Source organism: Moschus berezovskii, chromosome 6 (assembly GCF_049115385.1).
Source record: "Moschus berezovskii isolate FMDL1 chromosome 6, NW_MosBer_1.0, whole genome shotgun sequence".
Lineage (NCBI taxonomy): Eukaryota > Metazoa > Chordata > Mammalia > Artiodactyla > Moschidae > Moschus > Moschus berezovskii.
In genome coordinates this window covers 32,718,981-32,740,474 of record NC_142465.1, presented here as the reverse complement: position 1 = coordinate 32,740,474, position 21,494 = coordinate 32,718,981, and the positions used below count along the sequence as shown (strand labels likewise).

Here is a 21,494-nt window from a genome sequence, read left to right as displayed (position 1 = left end):
TGGCCAGATGTTTCTCACCTTGCTCATTTCCCTGTAGAAGACATCCCTCAGGTTGGAAATGTTTTGGAAGATGGTCACATAACAGCCAATACGACTATCAGAAAGCAAAAGAACAAACACGTACAGGTAAGTGCTGGTAAAGGAAGTCTCCGTTGGAAGTATAAGGTAGATGCATAAGCCAAAGCCAGCCACTGCCGGGCTCCTCATAGAAAAGCACTCCATGGCCTAGACTCAGGATGTTGGGATCTGGATTCGTCAGAGCCAGGACAGAAGTACATTAGACTCTCAGGAGTGGGAAGCTGGGGAGACATGACACCAAAGTAAAACAGATCTCTATGAATGAAGTTCCCCAGTGGCTCAGAGGTAAAGAATGTGCCTGCAATGCAGGAGCCACAGAAGACATGGGTTCAATCCCTGGGGTGGGAACAGCCCCTGGGAAGGGCATGGCAACCCACTCCAGTGTCCTTGCCTGGAGAATCCCATGGACAGAGGAGCCTGGAGGATTAAAATCCATAGGGTTGCAAAGAGTTGAACATGACTAAAGTGACTTAGCACGCGTGAATGAAGTTATCTGATTCAGGCTCTTCAGATACTGAAGTAGACGTGAAAGTGCTTTGAAAAATTTTAGAAGTGATGTATAAGGCATACAACTATAATTATAATAAGTATTCTTTCTCAGTATGTGGGACTTGGATGTCTATGCAGCTGTATGTACATTAATGAAATTCTACTGTAAATGAACTGTGGAAGTTTACATTTAAAGAAACTACTAAATTTCAATTCTTGTTTAAATTAGGAATCATATAATTAATAGTTTAGAATACATGTAGTCTTATAAAGGATCCCTCATTCATAGACTAATATAAAGTGACAATATAAAATACTCTGACTACAACTGCATTAAAGCATATCTTGTACAATGAAAAGAAAATAGGATACAAATAGAACTTCTGATCAGACTCCTCTTCCAGTGTGGGAAATTTATATCTAAAACATTTTTACCTACTGTGAAGCAAAGACATCTTCATTAATGGGAACACTCATCCCATGGTTTATCTTCTATGTGAATCTAGATGTTCACGAATCAAGCTTGTTTAAAACAATACACACTCAAGCATAAAACCAGATACTCCTAGCAGGCATGATGACAGCACTTTACTTGCCAAGATCTCTCCTATCTTGTCTTTAAACCTAGAAAAGCTGGTAGGGCAAAGAATCTCTGAATTGCAGATGAAGAAAGCAAGGTCCAGAGATAAGGTGGTGAGCCTAATAACCCCCAACAAGTGAGGAGCAGTGCTGAAGCTACATTCCATTCTTGGACCAGGGCTCTTTTCAGGAGGCAACAGTTTGGGCTGCCCAGGGCCTGGGATCCAGCCCTCTTCTGAAACTCAGTCATTCAGTTCAGTTCAGTCGCTCAGTCGTGTCCGACTCTCCGCGACCCCATGAATCACAGCACGCCAGGCCTCCCTGTCCATCACCAACTCCCGGAGTACACTCAAACTCATGTCCACAGAGTCGGTGATGCCATCCAGCCATCTCATTCTCCGTCGTCCCCTTCTCCTCCCGCCCCCAACCTTTCCCAGCATCAGAGTCTTTTCCAGTGAGTCAACTCGTCTCATGAGGTGGCCAAAGTATTGGAGTTTCAGCTTTAGCATCAGTCCCTCCAATGAACATCCAGGATTGATCTCCTTTAGAATGGACTGGTTGGATCTCCTTGCAGTATAAGGGACTCTCAAGAGTCTTCTCCAACACCACAGTTCAAAAGCATCGATTCTTCGGCGATCAGCTTTCTTCACAGTCCAACTCTCACATCCATACATGACCACGGGAAAAACCATAGCCTTGACTAGACGGACCTTGGTCGGCAAAGTAATGTCTCTGCTTTTTAATATACTATCAAGGTTGGTCATAACTTTCCTTCCAAGGAGCAAGCGTCTTTTAATTTCATGGCTGCAATCAGCATCTGCAGTGATTTTGGAGCCCCAAAAAACAAAGTCTGACACTGTTTCCACTGTTTTTCCATCTATTTCCCATGAAGTGATGGGACCAGATGCCATGATCTTTGTTTTCTGAATGTTGAGCTTCAAGCCAACCTTTTCACTCTCCTCTTTCACTTTCATCAAGAGGCTTTTGAGTTCCTCTTCACTTTCTGCCATAAGGGTAGTGTCATCTGCATATCTGAGGTTATTGATATTTCTCCCAGCAATCTTGATTCCAGCTTGTGCTTCTTCCACAGAAGCAGAAGATATTAAGAAGAGGTGGCAGGAATACACAGAAGAACTGTACAAAAAAGATCTTCACGACCAAGATAGTCACGATAATGTGATCACTGACCTAGAGCCAGACATCTTGGAATGTGAAGTCAAGTGGGCCTTAGAAAGCATCACTACGAACAAAGCTAGTGGAGGTGATGGAATTCCAGTTGAGCTATTTCAAGTCTTGAAAGATGATGCTGTGAAAGTGCTGCACTCAATATGCCAGCAGATTTGGAAAACTCAGCAGTGGCCACAGGACTGGAAGAGGTCAGTCTTCATTCCAATCCCAAAGAAAGGCAATGCCAAAGAATGCTCAAACTACCGCACAATTGCACTCATCTCACACGCTAGTAAAGTCATGCTCAAAATTCTCCAAGCCAGGCTTCAGCAGTATGTAAACCGTGAACTCCCAGATGTTCAAGCAGGTTTTAGAAAAGGCAGAGGCACCAGAGATCAAATTGCCAACATCCGCTGGATCATGGAGAAAGCAAGAGAGTTTCAGAAAAACATCTATTTCTGCTTCATTGACTATGCCAAAGCCTTTGACTGTGTGGATCACAATAAACTGTGGAACATTCTGAAAGAGATGGGAATCCCAGACCACCTGACCTGCCTCTTGAGAAACCTGTATGCAGGTCAGGAAGCAACAGTTAGAACCGGTCATGGAACAACAGACTGGTTCCAAATAGGAAAAGGTGTACGTCAAGGTTGTATATTGTCACCTTGCTTATTTAACTTATATGCAGAGTACATCATGAGGAACTCAGTCATTACCTGTTATAAAGGACAGGCAGCTCCTCTAGTAGTTCCTGGTTCAGATCTTCAAACACAACCTGGGCTTTGTTGAACTCTTCCTCTGCCTAGGTAGTAAGAGAGACAGACCAATTCCCCTTATTCCTGAACCCAAAGCTAGAGATTGCTTCCTCTCTCTTCTGCATTTTTTCAGGGACTAGGATTACTAGGAAACATGCCTTTCCTTTCCAAGACCTGTGTCCTCCCCAGCCTTGAGTCTGACTATCCTGAGAGCATTGGTGCCAGAGGAAACAGGATTTCCTTCAAGACACTGGAGGCTGAATTTATCATTTCCTAAACCGAACTTGGCTCAACCACCTGCCACCATTGTGGGGAAAGGGAAGGCAGGAAGGTTTTACCAGGGTTTTTTTTTTTTTCCTACCTTGGCTGTTTTGGCCTCGTCTTTCTTCTTGGCATTCTGTACCGCCTCCAGGTGATGTCGGGCACTGTCGTAGTCCACGAGCTTCCGGCCCCGCTTGGCGATTCTTTCCTAACACAGAGTCAAGAGAGAGGACCTTGATGCTCACTTTTAAGTGGCCAGGATGTTGGTAACAGAGTATCAGAGAGGCAGCATTCCTTTCCTATTATCAAATTTTATTGTACTTTCTAACAGGGTTTTGTGCTCAGGGATCTCCCTCATTATCTGGAAAGAATGGGGAATTCTCAGGGGAAGAGAATAGAGGGCAATCCCCCAGAGCACCTGGGAGCCTGCACTGAACTGCAACATATCCTATGACCCTATTAGAAACTTGTTTCTAATCAGCACCTTGAAGAAATGGTCTTGAGAAACCTACTAAATTGAAAGTCAGGAGTTTTGGGGTTTTACTCCCAACACTACCATTTATTCGCCTTGTCACCCAGGGCAAGGCATGCCTCTTTCGGAGCCTCAGTAGCCTCATCTGCCCTGTGTTGTTTAGTTGCTCACTCGTGTCTGACTTTTGTGTCCCCATGGACTGTAGCCTGCCAGGCTCTTCTATCCATAGGACTTCTCAGGCAAGAATTCTGGAGTGGGTTGCCGTTTCCTCTTCCAGGGGATCCTCCCGACCCAGGGATCAAACTCATGTCTCCTGCACTGGCAGATGAATTCTTTACCGCTGAGCCACCAAGGACTGATTTTCTTTAGGATAAACTGGTTGTATCTCCTTGCAGTCCGAGGGATTCTCAAGAGTCTTCTCCAACACCACAGTTCAAAAGCATCAATTCTTCAGTGTTCAGTTTTCTTTATAGTCCAACTTTCACACCCATACATGACTACTGGAAAAACCATAGCTTTGACTAGATGGCCCTTTGTTCACAAAGTAATGTCTCTGCTTTTTAATATGCTATCTAGGTTGGTCATAACTTTTCTTCCAAGGAGCAAGTGTCTTTTAATTTCATGGCTGCAGTCACCATCTGCAGTGATTTTGGAGCCCCCAAAAATAAAGTCTGTCACTGTTTCCACTGTTTCCCCATCTATTTCCCATGAGGTGATGGGACCAGATGCCATCATCTTAGTTTTCTGAATGTTGAGCTTTAAGCCAACTTTTTCACTCTCCACTTTCACTTTCATCAAGAGACTCTTTAGTTCTTCTTCACTTTATGCAATAAGGGTGGTGTCATCTGCATATCCGAGGTTATTGATATATCTCCTAGCAATCTTGATTCCAGCTTGTACTTCAACCAGCCCAGCGTTTCTCCTCATGTACTCTGCACATAAGTTAAAGAAGCAGGGTGACAATATATAGCCTTGACGTACTCCTTTCCCAATTTGGAACCAGTCTGTTGTTCCATGTCTGGTTCTAACTGTTACTTCCTGACCTGCATACAGATTTCTCAGGAGGCAGGTCAGGTGGTCTGGTATTCCCATTTCTTTAAGAATCCTAAAGGATATCCGTCCTGAATATTCATTGGAAGGACTGATGCAGAAGCTGAAACTCCAATACTTTGGCCACCTGATGTGAAGAACTGACTCATTTGAAAAGACTCTGATGCTGGGAAAGATTGAAGGCGGGAGGAAAAGGGGAAAACAGAGGATGAGATGGCTGGATGACATGACTGACTCAATGGACATGAGTTTGCGTAAACTCCAGGAGTTGGTGATGGACAGGGAGGCCTGGTGTGCTGCAGTCCATGGGGTTGCAAAGACTCAGACATGACTGAGCGACTGAACTGAACTGAACTGAGACACCAGGGAAGCCCAGCTGCCCCATAGTGTTATTTTAAAGCTCAAATGCTGAATATAAAGTAGTTTGAAATCCTAAAGCATAATAATGAAAATGGCAAACTATTATGAGCTCTGAGAGGACATTGACTCAGTCTCACACCAACTACACATTACACCAGGGAGAGCAAACCATGGTGATGGCTTTGTCTTGTTCTCTCAACCACAGAACTTGAAAGGATCTTGTGCATTATCTAACCCAACTTCCTATTCAATTCACAAAGCTTATCTGCAATATCCAAGAAAAGAAGTAGTTAGACTTCTGCTTGAACAGAGAACAGACAACTCACTATCTCTCAGTAGATTTCATTTCTTTTTTGGAAAGCTTTAGCTATGAGAAATTTAAGTGAGGCTTCCTTTAATTTCTTCCTATATTAATCTAAAACCAGCACACTGCTCAACAGAGTAGATGTTTAATAAATATGAGTTGAATAAATTAATGAATTCTAATTCTACTTTCTGGAACAGTTTAGAACAGACTGAAGCCCTCTTTTACGTAACAGGCTTTCAAATATTTGAAGATAATTATTATGACTCCTCTAAGTTTTCTCTTCTCTACAATAAATATCTTTAGTCCCACCAGCTGTTTCTCACAACAAAAAGGGATGTTCTGACCTGGATCTAATTCAAAATCAGCCCAAATCTAGTTCACTGAAATCTAAATCTAAATGCAACCTTTACTCTGTCTCTGACCCTTCACCCTAACCTCTGTGTAAACCCTCAACTTTCAGTCTTTTTCCTAACCTACCCAACTTCATTCCTAACCATGGGCTCTAACTCTACTTGTACTTTTAACCAAGTGAAAGTGAAAGAGACAGTCACTCAGTCATGTCCGACTCTTTGTGACTCCCTGGACCAGAGCCTACCAGGTTCTTCTGTCCATGAAATTCTCCAGGCAAGAATACTGGAGTGGATTGCCATTCTCTTCTCCAGGGGATGTTCCCTGGAGATCATGTCTTCTAATGGACCACCCATAACCCATCCTTAATGCTGTAAACTGATTACCTTAATCTCACTGAACTGGGCCACATAGTTTTCCATGGTCCTCAAAGCCTGGTCAGCTAGTTTCTCTTCATAGTCTTCCCAAAGGAGATCATTATTCTGTAGGATAGAGGCAGAGGGCAGTGGTAAGGGCCCTGCTTCTCAACAGCAACTTCACTCCAGGGAAATATCCCAATTCTTCCTGCAACAAACTTCCTTTTGGAGCACCAATATATATATATATATTTTTGGAGGACCAATATTTTTAAAAGATCATTTTGAACTCGGGGGAAAAATCAGATGAAGAGACAGCTCTTCCTCAGGGAACTGCCCTGTAAGAGACTGGACATACATTCTAGGGATTAAGAACAATCTTGGACTCTAGAGTTTGAAGGATAGGGAAGTTTGGAAGCAAATGACTGCATAAAGTTAGTTTTCAAAAACAACCAACTGGGTTTTGTGTAGGTAAAATCTAAGGTTTTCAAGAAAGGAAGATGATAAAAAAAGAGGAATCCACAGATTAGGGGAAACTTGCTTTTACCTTCATAGTTACAGCTCCTTCCTACCACCTACGACCACGACTATACAAATGAACAGTGTGAATTAGCTCCTTTGTTCTCCTGTTTGCTCGGACAGAGGAGCTGGGATGAGGCTGAGATGAGGGTAGGGTGACTGCTGAAGAGCTGTACAGCCCAGAATACTCTTACCGCCACGATGGCCTTCAGCTCTTCATGACCGTCCCACTTGCTGCTGTAGATCTCCTGCAGCGTTTCTGACACTCTCTTTGAACTTTCATGCATCACTGAAAGGAGAGAACTCAGTGCTACTGTAAAGTAGTCTGACGTAATCATATAGGTGACAGGTGAATCAATGGGGCTAATCCAAAAGGGCAAACTCCGTAGGTCTGGGCTATCAGTGAGGGAAGCTGGGTGGGGTTGGATAGGAAAAGTTACTCCTCCTTGGTCCACAAAGTTCCAGGGGTCAGGCACAGGCAAGTGATGAAAAGCCTGAGTATGGCTGGCTTTTTTTCCATCCCCCAGACCTCTTAGTAGCTGCATAAACACCACCTGAATCCCCCTGTGCTCCCTGATACTCACCTTTGACTGCACTGAGGAAGTTCTTCAGGTCCTTGTATAGCTTATGACCTTCTGCCTGAAAGGGAGAAGTGCCTCTGGTGACTAAAGAGATACATCTGGAAAGATGCTCTAGGGGTCAAGGTTGAAAAGTAGGTTAAAAGCAGAAATCAGTCCTGGAATTTCTTCAAACGTTTGCAAATGTTATATACCAGCTTCTATTCTCTTTACCAAGAAGTTGCAGGTGGTCTGCTTTGGGATAAATTTTAAGTTGTGAAATTGCTCCCACTGTACTGGCATGTGTTTTTTCCTCGGTTTTCTCACCAGTGAACGAGAACCCCCACCTAAATTCCTCTGTTGGAATTTAAGGGTGACGCTATCTATGTGACCCTCTGGCTGACTCTGTCCTCTCTGGGTAGATAAACTGCTACCACTTTCTGCAGAAACCAGGCTCCCTTCTTTCTTTGTACTCTGACACAGGCCACTCCTGTCCTTCCCTGCACTTCCTTTTTTCTTTTGGTATTTATGCTTTAATCAACAACACTCTTTACCAGGCGTAATTATATGTAGGTCTTGTGAAAATTTAGGTTCACTGTCATGAGACTAAATTGTGTCACCTCCAGGAAGATTCTGACCAATGTGCGTGCATGTGTGCTTAGTCACTCAGTCGGGTCTGACTCTCTGCGACCCCATGGCCTGTAGCCCACCAGGCTCCTCTGTCCATGGGATTTCCCAGGCAAGAGCACTGGAGTGGGTTGCCATTTCCTTCTGGGGATCTTCCCTACCCAGAGATCAAACTCGCATCTTGTACATCTCCTGCACTGGCAGGCAGACTGTTTACCACGGACCAATGTATAGTTTTTTTTTTTTTTAATTACTTTTTATTGGAGTAAGGTTGATTTACAAGGTTGTGTTCGCACTTCAGTTTTTAATAGCTCTCTTAGAACTTCTGCCCACTGGTCCTAGGCTGGCCTTCTGTATTCAGAGCTAATCTCTCTTGCACACAGCTCTGAAGACGTATTTCACATGGTCTTCTTTTTCATAGGCTTCCTCAATTGTTCCTCATGGTGTTGCCTAAGACCCATTACATCTGGACTCCTTCCTCTGTGTGAATTCTAGTTTCTAGGAATCGAGTGAGAAGGAGTTTTGACCTCAGGCCATCAGCCTTTTGGAGACTGACACACCCAATGATTGGAGTGTAGGACTGAATGGACAGTCCACGTCAAGGGTATTCAACAGGGTCAGGCCTGCAGACCTGCGCAGTGGTCCTCTGTTCAGATGATCTGAGCTAAGAGGCATTTTGCGGTACATCATAAAAATACTTGTGAACATGTTTGCTTGTTTTATTCGCTTATGTTCATTATAGGTAGGCTGTTGAGTATACCTAGAGTATAAAAAATTTATGAGAAAAAAGCTGAAAACTCACAAAATTCTATCTCATAATATAAAAGTTAAAACTGTGGAACTGTTTGTGGGAAAAATCATTATTACTTAATTTCAGCAGCAGAAAAACTAGGTCTACTTGGTCAAGTAAACAAAGGAAGCTAGATGATTATCATTCATCTTCTTGCCTCCAGAGCTCACCTCTAAGCCAGTTCAAACTCTTAACCATACCTCAGGCTAAAAGTCTCTTTCAAGGGGCTGCAAGCCAGGGCTCAAGGGACACAAAGACACAGATAGTCTCAAGGGAATCTGAGGCACCATCAGACGGGTGGGAGAACTGGGATCGTATGTGAGGAACAGCAAACAAGGATCAAGGGAACATCCTGACAGAAGAAGGGTAAGATGCAACAGAGAGGTTAGAATGCATGAAGAATCAGTAAATCATTGAACCTGGTAACTGGAGGTCACGGGTGACCTTGAGAAAGTGCTTGTAATAGCGTGACAGAGACAGATTCAGTTAGCAAAATTCAGAAACAGCATTCACCAGGAAAGATGTCTCACTTCCTCTTTGCTTTGTCATTCACGGAAAAAAGTTTAAACAGTCTAAGACGTACATAATATGTTTTAAACATGGATACGGTAGGTGGGTATAACTTTGAGAGTTTTGAAAATATGATAACCATGCTTTGAAAGAGTTTTGGAGATTTTATATGTTAACAAGGATTTTAATTTCTTTTTTGAAAGGAAATAACATGGACTCAACTTTCTACTTCACCATGAAGATTTGATCTCCAGAATACAAATGTGAGTAATAAAAACTGTTAAACTATCTTGCATAATTTCTACAAATGAAATTCTTAATTTTTTATCCCATTAGATATGGCCTGAAAAACCAGATCAGTAATCAAGGCTACCATGTATGATGATGCAGGTTATATGTATACTATTCAAAACTAAGGGTACTATTTATACCATTGTCCTTAAGACAGGAATGCTTCTACCCTCCACTGCACCTCACAAAAGCCCAACTCCATTTCTGTGTTTTAGATCAAGTGTCTTGGTCAAAGTTCTTCCTGTATGCTCCTGCTCTTTCCTTTGGGGAGATGAAGAGAGAAAGAGACAGACAGACAGAGAGAGTGTGTGCGGTGTTGGTAGTGGGTGCTAGAGACGTGGGACAGGACCAGCGTCATTTTATTTCTTTGACCTGAAATAATATCTCCAGGCTGAATAATCCCAGCATCTTTTTTCTCTCTGGACAGATGGGGCTCTGACAGTCTTAGCCTCCCACTTGTCTGGAAGTCAAAAACTTGTTTCTGCTACCAACTAGCAAGTTATTCTACTTCTCTGGCTTTAATTTCCTCATCTATAAATATCAACTAAGCCTAGCTCTAAATGTTAATTCTGGCTCTAAATATTATAATTTTATCACTTCTGCTCTCTCAGTTCAGTTCAATTGCTCAGCTGTGTCCGACTCTTTGTGACCCCATGGACTGCAGCATGCCAGGCCTCCCTGTCCATCACCAACTCCCGGAGTTTATGCAAACTCATGTCCATTGAGTTGGTGATGCCATCCAACCATCTCATCCTCTGTTGTCACCTTCTCCTCCTGCCTTCAATCTTTCCCAGCCTCTAAATCCTTGCAAAATTCTTGATGTCATCACAAAGAGTCTGAGTTCATCCTTCCTATCCCTTAAACAAACAGTCCCAGCCCTCAGTTAATGAATCACTCACTCTAGAAGCTTGTGCTAAGCACTCAGGTAGACAGAGCTGTGTCCTAACAGACTGGGGTTCTGAGGATGGAGGAGTCCATCCTGGGGTTCCCAACTTGCTGGAGAAAAACAGACTCAGAGAAACACAAACACTCAGCCAAATAAGAGCATCCTCAGCAAGTGTTGACAGTTCTTGATCTAATAGAGGTCCAAGAGGGAAAGATGAAGCTAGATTGTTAGATGTGATTTTAAATTTATTTACTTTTGGCTGGGTCTTTGCTGCTGTGTGCGGGCTTCCTCTAGTTGTGATGAGCAGGGACTGCTCTCTGGTTGTGTTGCTCGGGCTTCTCAATGCAGTGGCTTCTCTTCTTGTGGAACATGGGCTCTAGGCATGTGGGCTCAGTAGTTGTGGCGCACAGGCTTAGTTGCCCAGCAGCACGTGGGATCTTCCTGGATCAGGAATCAAACCTGTGTCCCCTGCATTGGCAGGTGGATTCTTAACTACTGGACCACCAGGGAAGTCCCTAGATGTGATTTTAAAGGCAATGAATTGGAAGCAGCTGTCACTACCAGAAGTAAGAGATAAAAATGCTGCTTGAGGAAAATAATTCTTCCTATATAATACATTTTGAGGAAAGGGAAAGGGGGAAATAAGCAGAGTCCTCAAAGAAAAATTACTTATGAAAATTTGATTATGCACCCAGGCAAGTGTCAAAGCCTTGAAATCTCGCTGGGTAGTCTGGGAGTAATATTTATTTATTAATAAAAAGCTCACCTATAAACTGGTTGCAGGTGAAAGGTAGGGCACATGACCAGCTGGTCCAACTTCTGGAAAACTTCACTCACTTTCAATTTCCTTGAAAGTGAAAGTCGCTCAGTCATGTCCGACTCTTTGCGACCCCATGGACCATACAGTCCATGGAATTCTCCAGGCCAGAATACTGGAGTAGGTAGCCTTTCCCTTCTGCAGGGGATCTTCCCAACCCAGGGACTGAACCCAAGTCTCCCGCATTGTAGGCAGATTCTTTACCAACTGAACTATCAGGGAAGCCCAACTGCCGTAACCTTGTCCTTTTTCCTCCTGTTCATTTTAGACACCCAAGTCCAGCTTCAGACCCGACTGTATATTCACTGTTTTTCTCCCTAAACTGTGAGAGCCTTGAGCACAGGGGTGCTGTATCGTTTGTATGTAGCAAGTACCTATGAAATGGTTGTTAATTAAACTTTCCAAGCATATTCAAACACCAGTTACTGTAGGTGCATCATTCTCTCAGGAGAAATGTTTTCCCTTATTCCTAATCTAACTCCATTTCATCTCTCAAATGTATTTCCCCGCTCAAGTGACAGTTAGTTGGTGGGCTCACACAGGGAATACTGAGGGGGTTGTCCCATCTGATCCTCTTACTCTTCTTGATGGTTCTTCCTTCATCTTCTACCTTTTCTACCCACACATCTGCCATTCCAGGTCCACCCTGTAAGGCAGAGAAAGAACTGAGGGCCAGATGGGCCAAGAGTCAGAAACCTTTCAAAGTATGCTTCCTATCTTGGAGTTGGAAGCAGAGCAGCAGCTGGAGTTGAGAACAGGCCCAGGGAGGCCTCCATGTGAGGTATGGGGGAAAAAAGCAAAAGCTTTAAGTTTGAATCCTAGCTCTGCAGCTCTTAAGTTATGTTCCCTTGATTAGATTACCTCCCTCTCAATCAGATCCTATTTCCCCTTGATGGAGTTAGACTAGATCGGTGGTGGCCAAATGCTGTTCTCCCACTGCTATGTCATAATTACTTAGAAAGCTTAATGTAAAACAGATACTCTAGTTAATGATCACCTATGGCTGTTAATCACCGAAGAATTGATGCTTTTGAACTGTGGTGCTGGAGAAGACTCTTGAGAGTCCCTTGGACTGCAAGGAGATCCAACCAGTCCATTCTAAAGGAGATCAGTCCTGGGTGTTCACTGGAGGGACTGATGCTAAAGCTGAAACTCCAATACTTTGGCCACCTCATGTGAAGAGCTGACTCACTGGAAAAGACTGATGCTGGGAAAGACTGGGGACGGGAGGAGAAGGGGACGACAGAGAGTGAGATGGCTGGATGGCATCACCGACTCGATGGACATGAGTTTGAGTGAACTCTGGGAGTTGGTGATGGACAGGGAGGCCTGGCGTGCTGTGATTCATGGGGTCGCAAAGAGTCGGACAGGACTGAGTGAGTGAACTGAACTGAACTGATGGCTGTTAATATCACACAAAAAAGGACACAATCACACACTGCTGCTGCTGCTGCTAAGTCACTTCAGTCGTGTCCAACTCTGTGTGACCCCACAGACGGCAGCCCACCAGGCTCTGACGTCCCTGGGATTCTCCAGGCAAGAACACTGGAGTGGGTTGCCATTTCCTTCTCCAATGCATGAAAGTGAAAAGTGAAAGTTCGCGACCCCATGGACTGCAGCCCACCAGGCTCCTCCATCCATAGGATTTTCCAGGCAAGAGTACTGGAGTGGGGTGCCATTGCCTTCTCCACAATCACACACTATGTGTCTCCAATGGAAGAATGTAAAACCTATAATAACAAGTATTCTTGCTTCCAACACAAACAAAAACAAAAATCTGAATCTCATCAACTCTCTAAATCTAACTATTAATTTACAGAAAATACAAGAAGGAGAGTAACATGTTAAACAGTATCAGGGAGATTCAATCAGCAAAATTTAGAAACTGCAGGAAAAACAACCTAGTATCATCCATAAATAAACTGCAAAAAGGAGAGATAAGAAACCTACAGATTAAGAGATTTATTAAATATGTCAACAAATTGCTTATTTAAACAAATTATTTTTTAAAAGTGACACAAATCAAGGAGTATGAACACTGCATATTTTATGATATTAAGAAATTACTGATATTTTTTCAGATATTTTTAAGATACTGCTAAAATATGTTTTAAGCCAGATATTTAACCTGAAATATTTTGAAAGATATTTGTATTGTAAAGTGAAAAAGGCAAGTTATAAAACCATATGAATGGAATAATAACACTTTTGTAAACCTATTTATTTGTTGTGGATATATTTAGAGATCTTACACATACACAGCAAAGTAATTGTAAGTATAAAAAAACAGCAGTTGTAGCACGGGACAGTGTGAAACCATTGTTTTTTAATTCTTTTTTTTTCTTAATATACTTTTTTTTTTGGCCATGTGGTTTGTAGGATTTTAGTTCCCCAACTAGGGCTTGAACCTGGGCCTTTGGCTCTGAGACCACTGGACCATCAGGGAATTTCCTCTTGATATTTATAATTTAAATATCTCCAAAAAAATTAAAAAAAACTCATTGTTGTAATGAGTCAATGTTTTATAAAAAAAATATTTTTAGATGTGATAATGATTTTGTGGTGAAATTTTAAGAGTCCTTATCTTTAGAGACTGATAATAAAATTTTTATAGATAAAATATCTAGAATCTGCTTCATGATGATCAAGGATGGGGAAAGTAGGTGGAGATACAGATGAAACAAGATTTCATCTGTATCAACATGAAACAAGAAAGGTTTTTCTTAGTATATATCTGAACTCTTCCATTAAAACAAGTTTAAAAATACAGATTCCCAAGCTCTACTACTGGAGATGCTGTATTTAAAAACATTTCTCAAATGATTCTGACACAGTCAACTACTGAATTAGATTATAACTAATGTGCTTTTAAATTAATTTAAAAGAATTATTTTCCATATAATTCAGTTAACTGATATAGGACAATAAAGAATTTGACCGGTCTTTGGCCCTGGTTTCTGAGAAGTAACTTCTAAATTCTTGGGATTGTCTAAGTTCTTTTTAAGATATTCACGGTGGATCTCTCAGATCATACCTGAGTTTATGCTAAATAAATGACTCAGGATGGTGGCTGGTCAGGCCAGAAATGTGAACCATGTGATTAGGAGGTTGGGGCTTTCAGATAGGTGATATCAGCATGACCTCCAGGGGAAAGGAGAGGAGGGAAGTTAGAGATCAAGTTCAATCACATGGCCTGTGATTCACTATGTAATGAAATCACAATAAAAACTCTAGACATCTGAAGTTTAGGTAAGCTTCCCTGGTTGGTAATCTTATATCAACATGCTGGGAAAGTAAAATGTCTTGAGAACACAGAAGCTTCATGCTTGGGACCCTCCCAGACCTCCCCTTGTGTGTCTCTTCATTTGGCTGGTCCTGGTTTGTACCCTTTATAATAAAACTGTAATTGTAAGGAGAGCACTTTCCTGAGTTCTGTGAGTCATTCCAGTGAATTATGGAAGCTGAGTGGCCAGTCAGTTCAGTTGCTCAGTCATGTCCAACTCTTTGACCCCATGGACTATAGCACGGCAGGCTTCCCTGTCCATCACCAACTCCTGGAGCTAACTCAAACTCATGTCCATTGAGTCAGTAATGCCATCCAACCGTCTCATCCTCTGTTGTCCCCTTCTCCTCCCGCCTTCAATCTTTCCCAGCATCAGGGTCTTTTCAAATGAATCAGCTCTTCGCATCAGGTGGCCAAAGTAGACATCAGTCCTTCCAATGAATATTCAGAACTGATTTCCTTTAGGATAAACTGGTGGGATCTCCTTGCAGTCCAAGGGACTCTCAAGAGTCTTCTCCAACACCACAGTTCAAAAGCATCAATTCTTCAGTACTCAGCTTCTTTATAGTCCAACTCTCATATCCATACATGACTACTAGAAAAACCATAGCTTTGACTAGATGGGCCTTTTTTGGCAAAGTAATGTCTCTGCTTTTGAATATGCTGTCTAGGTTGGTCACAGCTTTTCTTCCAAGGAGCAAGGGTCTTTAAATCTCATGGCTGCAGTCACCATCAGCAGTGATTTTGGAGCCCCCAAAAATAAAGTCAGCCACTGTTTCCATTATTTCCCCATCTATCTGCCATGAAGTGATGGGACTGGATGCCATGATCTTAGTTTACTGAATGTTGAGTTTCAAGCCAACTTTTTCACTCTCCTCTTTCACTTTCATCAAGAGGCTCTTTAGTTCTTCTTCACTTTCTGCCATAAGGGTGGTGTCATCTGCATATCTGAGGTTATTGATATTTCTCCTGGCAATCTTGATTCCAGCTTGTGCTTCATCCAGCACGGCATTTTGCATGATATAATCTGCATATAAATTAAATAAGTAGGGTGACAATATATAGCCTTGACGTACTCCTTTCCCAATTTGGAACCAGTCTGTTGTTTCATGTCCAGTTCTAACTGTTGCTTCTTGACCTGCATACAGATTTCTCAGGAGGCAGGTCAGGTGGTCTGGAATTCCCATCTCTTCAAGAATTTTCCATAGTTTGTTGTGATCCACACAGTCAAAGGCTTTGGCATAGTCAATAAAGCAGATGTTCTTCTGGAATTCTCTAGCTTTTTTCAATGATCCAACGGATGTTGGCAATTTGATCTCTGGCTCTTCTGCCTTTTCTAAACCCAGCTTGAACATCTGGAAGTTCACGGTTCACGTACTGTTGAAGCCTGGCTTGGAGAATTTTGAGCATTGCTTTGCTAGTCTCTGAGATGAGTGCAATTGTGCAGTAGTTTGAACATTCTTTGGCATTGCCTTTCTTTGGGGTTGGAACGAAAACTGACCTTTTCCAGTCCTATGGCCACTGCTGAGTTTTCCAAATTTGCTGGCATAATGAGTGCAGCACTTTCACAGCATCATCTTTTAGGGTTTGAAATAGCTCAACTGGAATTCCATCACTTCCACTAGCTTTATTCGTAGTGATGCTTCCTAAGGCCCACTTGACTTCGCATTCCAGGATGTCTGGCTCTAGGTGAGTGATCATACCCTCAAGGCTATCTGGGTCATGAAAATCTTTTTTGTACAGTTCTTCTGTGTATTCTTGCCACCTCTTCTTAATATCTTCTGCTTCTGTTAGATCCATACCATTTCTGTCCTTAATTGAGCCCATCTTTGCATGAAATGTTCCCTTGGTATCTCTAATTTTCTTGAAGAGATCTCTAGTCTTTCCCATTCTATTGTTTTCCTCTGTTTCTTTGCACTGATCACTGAGGAAGGCTTTCTTATCTCTCCTTCCTATCCTTTGGAACTCTACATTCAAATGGATATATCTTTCCTTTTCTCCTTTGCCTTGAGCTTCTCTTTTCTCAGCTATTTTTAAGGCCTCCTCAGACAACCGTTTTGCCTTTTTGCATTTCTTTTTCTTGGGGATGGTCTTGATCACTGCCTCCAGGTACTCCATCAGAGCGAATCCCTTGAATCTATTTGTCACTTCCACTGTATAATAGTAAGGGATTTGATTTAGGTCATACCTGAATGGTCTAGTGTTTTCCCTACTTTCTTCAATTTCAGTCTGAATTTGGCAATAAGGAGTTCATGATCTGAGGCACAGTCATCTCCCAGTCTTGTTTTTGCTAACTATCTATAGAGCTTCTCCATCTTTGACTGCAAAGAATATAATCAGTCTGATTTTTGTATTGATGATCTGGTGATGTACATGTGTAGAGTCTTCTCTTGTTATGTTGGAAGAGGGTGTTTGCTATGACCAGTGCATTCTCTTGGCAAAACTCTGTTAGCCTTTGACCTGCTTCATTTGTTACTCAAGGTATCTCTTGACTTTCTACTTTTGCACTCCATTCCCCTATAATGAAAAGGATTTCTTTTTTCAGTGTTAGTTCTAGAAGGTCTTATAGTTCTTCACAGAACTGTTCAGCTTCTTCAGCATCACTGGTTGGGGCATAGAGTGGTTTTACTGTAATATTGAATGGTTTGCCTTGGAAACGAACAGAGTGGCTGGTAAGAACCCCCAAATTTGTAACCAGTTGGTCAAAAATGCAAGTGGCCTGGGAACTCTGGAGCTTTGTGGCTGGTGTCTGAAATGAGGTAGTTTGGTGGGGAACTATGCCCTCAACCTGTAATGTTTGGACTAACTCTGGGTATTTAGTGTCAGAACTGCATTGCAATTGGATATTCATTTAAGTTAATAATTCCCTTCTATTATAAAGAGAAGATCACATGCTCCAGGACTGATGTCAGAATTAAATGAGATAAATGTGAGGCCTGGTACACAGAGGTAGAAAGTCAGTATCCCATAGAAGAATAAATCTCTGTACACACTTCTCTCTTTCCTTTTTAATAAAATGAACCATAAATTTATTCTATAATTTTTCTATAATAGGTATTCAATTCTGCAGAAAAATGCAAAAAATATATTGTTACTATTTACATTTGGTTCTATAAACAAACTTGGGGGGAGAAAGAAAACCTTAAGAATTTTTATACAAATTTATAAAAATTTCAAGAATTTTGTTTTCATCATTTCTGAAAGCTATTTATTTTTTTAAGTCTAAAAGCCACTAAATATAGAGGTCGAAAGAGAAGAGAAAAACACTCAAAACAAATTATTTGATAATATTGTAAAATAATTAGCCTCCAATAAAAATAAAAAAAAAAAGAAATAGGAATTCTAGAAGAAAAAAAAAAAGAAAGAAAAAAAAACCAGGTTATTTGAATTTCCCTTTTCCCAAATATCTAAAACGTCACGTATACCATTGTTTTCAGTGTAACATGTGTAACCTAAAAATTCTGACTTCTTTTCACTAGTCTGAAATAGGTTCAGTAGAGATTGTACTGTTGTTGTTCAGTCACTAAATCATGTCTGATTCGTTGCGACCCCATGGACTTCAGCAAGCCAGGCTCCTCTGTCCTCCACTATCTCCCAGATCTTGCTCAAATTCATGAGATTGTATTTGTGAACTACAAATTCTGTTTTCTTCTTGCATAGTAAGAAGTTTAGTATTCTTATAAAACTCCGCATTCGGTTCCAGATTTTTTAAAAAATTTCTTCTTTATGATATTTTCACTCTCCAGTGGATTTTACCAGATGGTATGGGGAAACAGTGGAAACAGTGTCAGACTTTATTTTTGGGGGCTCCAAAATCACTGCAGATGCTGATTGCAGCCAGGAAATTAAGACGCTTACTCCTTGGAAGGAAAGTTGTGACCAACCTAGACAGCATATTAAAAAGCAGAGACATTACTTTGCCAACCAGGGTCCGTCTAGTCAAGGCTATGGTTTTTCCCGTGGTCATGTATGGATATGAGAGTTGGGCTGTGAAGAAAGCTGATCGCCGAAGAATTGATGCTTTTGAACTGTGGTGCTGGAGAAGACTCTTGAGAGTCCCTTGAACTGCAAGGAGATCCAACCAGTCCATTCTAAAGGAGATCAATCCTGGGTGTTCATTGGAAGGACTGATGCTAAAGCTGAAACTCCAATACTTTGGCCACCTCATGTGATGAGTTGACTCACTGGAAAAGAGTCTGATGCTGGGAGGGATTGGGGGTGGGAGGAGACCGGGATGACAGAGAATGAGATGGCTGGATGGCATCACCGACTCAATGGACATGAGTTTGAGTGAACTCCGGGAGTTGGTGATGGGCAGGGAGGCCTGGCGTGCTGTGATTCATGGGGTCACAAAGAGTTGGACACGACTGAGCGACTGAACTGAACTGAAGCTCTCTGCATTCTTGACATCACAATCATTGGATTCCTAGAACTTCTGGATGGAGCCTTCGCCTGAATTGTTAGGTAATCCTCTGAACTAAGGTGGCGCTAGTGGTAAAGAAAAGAAAGAGAGACAGTGAAGTCGCTCAGTTTTGTCTGACTCTTTGGGATCCCATGGACTGTAGTCTACCAGGCTCCTCCATCCATGAGATTTTCCAGGCAAGAGTAGTACTGGAGTGGGTTGCCATTTTCTTCTCCAGGGGATCTTCCTGACTCAGGGATTGAACCCGAACCTACCTGATAATGCAGGAGACCTAAGAGATGTAGGTTCTTTCTCTGGGTCAAGAAGCTCTCCTAGAGAAGTAAATGGCAACCCACTACAGTATTCTTGTCTGGAGATTCCCATGGACAAAGGAGCCTGGTGGGCTATGTCCATAGGGCTGCAAAGAGTCGGACACAACTGAGCAACTGAGCACACATCCCTGAACTATTTACTGGTAACAAGAATCCTGACCAAATACAGAATGAAGATCCTTTTCCTTCAGATCCTATGCTGGGAAGTGCATAGGATCTAACTTTTGTTCTGGTTGAGATGCAGTTTTTTCCATATTGACATTAGAAACTTGAATACATGTGTGTATCCTACACAGTGATCGACCCTTAGTTCTTCATTTTCATGTATAATTAACTTCCATTCAGAAATGCCAGAATGCATTTTTGTTCATTTTTATGTAGCAGGAGATATGTAAAATTTTATGTCATTTTCATAAATGGAAACTTTATTAGATGTTTTCTCATCAAGTCCTTTCAATTCAATAGAAGAAGGGTAGAGAAACACGTTCTGAAAAAAACCCAAAGTTTTGTTCGGTTATTGGGTTTCTTGACATAGGAAACTCTGGTCAAGTACCTGTTCATTATTTTCCATGATGTCTTTCTGAGGTGTATGTTGCAGTTCCAGCTTTTCTTTATATTCAGACTTTTTTGGGACATTGGCAGTTTTTATAGTCAAAAACTAACTTAGATACAATATTATCAACAACTTGATAGTGATTACTCTGTGCAAAGTTTCTGTATTGTTCACTTATAAGATGTACCTCGTGTCATTTACCTTTATAAAAGGCTTTTGGAGTCTACTTGTGCTTGCTTTTTGTGGGCCAGTTCCTACTCTTTTCCCTACATCTCGTACAGAAGTTCTTGATTTCTTGAGTAAATACTTTTTTTTTTCTTTTGTTCCATGTAGTATTTCATGTCATGAGTTTGAAGAATTTTTACTCCCTATGATATTTGGTAATCTATTTGAATGAATAAAATCAGTCACTAGTTTTTTCAACTACTAAAAGAAGAAATCTGTACTTTTCCTTTGAAATTAGGTAACTGAAATCTTTACTGAGAAATTCTTCAACTCACTCTCCCAGATCTTGTCCTTTTGCAATTTTTCAGATATGGTGACAGAAGGTAAGTCAGTGTAAAATACTTTTCCCTATTTTTCTGGTTTGTCATCAGTTTTCAGAGAGTTCAAAGATGGTTGTTCTTTTTTTCATTTTTGACCTGGACTCCACCCTGGAAATGTGCATTGCTATGGATCCTCCTGGCTCTGTAGTTCATGGCAGTCACCTGGCACTCACATGCTGGGTCTGGAGAAGGTGTAACATCCAGCAGCTCTGGAAGCACAGCTTCCCAAGGCCCAGTGACTGGCCAGGTGCCTCTCACCAACCATAGGCCACCAAGTGTTACCCACTTTCTCTTCTTTTTTTTTTTAATGTTACTATATATGAATTATATTTTTTCTTGTTCTAATCACATATGCACTGTAGAATTTTCAGAGTTGGTTGCAGTGCCTTCTTTTCCACTTCTTAATGTAAGTTTTCTACAAAAAATTACCCATAGCATCCAGTGAAGACAGATGCAACAGTGATAGCAGGAGTTTTGCTGATGAGAATGACAGGTAATAGATGGAGGTATTATTTTAGAATAAAAGGCTTTGGTAAGGTACATGTAATGGACCAAGAGGCAACAAGACACAGGGCCACTGCAATGAGAAGATGCTAGGGTAGAAGAGAGGCAGCCTGAGGAAAAGAATATGCCAGAAACTGAAGTGGAAGGCACTTGTTTTGATTTTTGCCCTAGGGAAATCACCATGAGAAAAAAACACTCTCTGTCCCCTACGAACCAGGGTGAGCAGGAACAGGAAAGGTAATTTTCTGTGGTTCCCAAGGGAAGAATAAGCAGCAGGTAGGTTACCCTGTGGCCCTGACTCCTGGGGCTAGATGGGTTAGAAGGGATGCTTGCTGATCTGCAGAACCTGCTGTTGTTCTGCCACTCAGCCCTCATGTCTTCTTTCTTCCTCCAGGCTTCCCTTTCCCACCCTCCAGATTACCTGTTGTTGGTGGAAGTTACTGGCACTTTGTTCAAACCGTTCATCTTTGGTCTCCACAGTTTTCCCCAACTTCTGCAGTACCTGGGAATATAAATCAGAGAGGTGCACACTGTTATAGTCAAGTCTCTCTTATCTGTTGGCCTCATTTGATCCTGGCTTCTCTCAGAGTCTCAGATTCAACTAAAGGGATGTACATATATTAGCCCAACAGAATTAGAAATACAGCGTGTTGCTG

At 41.8% G+C, this 21,494-nt stretch overlaps 1 protein-coding gene, 1 long non-coding RNA gene and 1 pseudogene across 7 annotated transcripts in view; 1 reads left to right on the top strand and 2 right to left on the bottom strand.

Moving 5' to 3' along the window:
- Positions 1-21,494, bottom strand: part of BIN2 (bridging integrator 2) — a 39,826-nt gene that overhangs the window by 11,225 nt on the left and 7,107 nt on the right. For 5 of the 6 annotated variants that reach the window (XR_016037575.1, XR_008681724.2, XM_055394402.2 and 2 more), the window contains exons 2-8: positions 21,260-21,340; positions 7,326-7,380; positions 6,936-7,030; positions 6,253-6,348; positions 3,430-3,537; positions 3,030-3,115; positions 19-94 (exon numbers count right to left, since the gene is read on the bottom strand). Coding sequence is in view for 4 of the 6 variants with exons in the window: in XM_055394402.2 (XP_055250377.2) it covers positions 19-94; positions 3,030-3,115; positions 3,430-3,537; positions 6,253-6,348; positions 6,936-7,030; positions 7,326-7,380; positions 21,260-21,340 (597 nt within the window). In the remaining 2 variants the exon portion in view is untranslated. Of the gene's footprint in view, positions 1-18; positions 95-3,029; positions 3,116-3,429; positions 3,538-6,252; positions 6,349-6,935; positions 7,031-7,325; positions 7,434-21,259; positions 21,341-21,494 lie in introns of all 6 variants that reach the window. The other variant, XM_055394403.2, reaches the window with a different exon arrangement.
- LOC129535778 (uncharacterized) lies at positions 9,044-21,352 on the top strand. Its single transcript, XR_016037578.1, has 3 exons — positions 9,044-9,488; positions 20,253-20,337; positions 21,233-21,352. It is a non-coding gene; the product is annotated as an uncharacterized LOC129535778 (long non-coding RNA).
- Positions 19,374-19,967, bottom strand: LOC148777578 (protein DBF4 homolog A pseudogene; annotated as a pseudogene).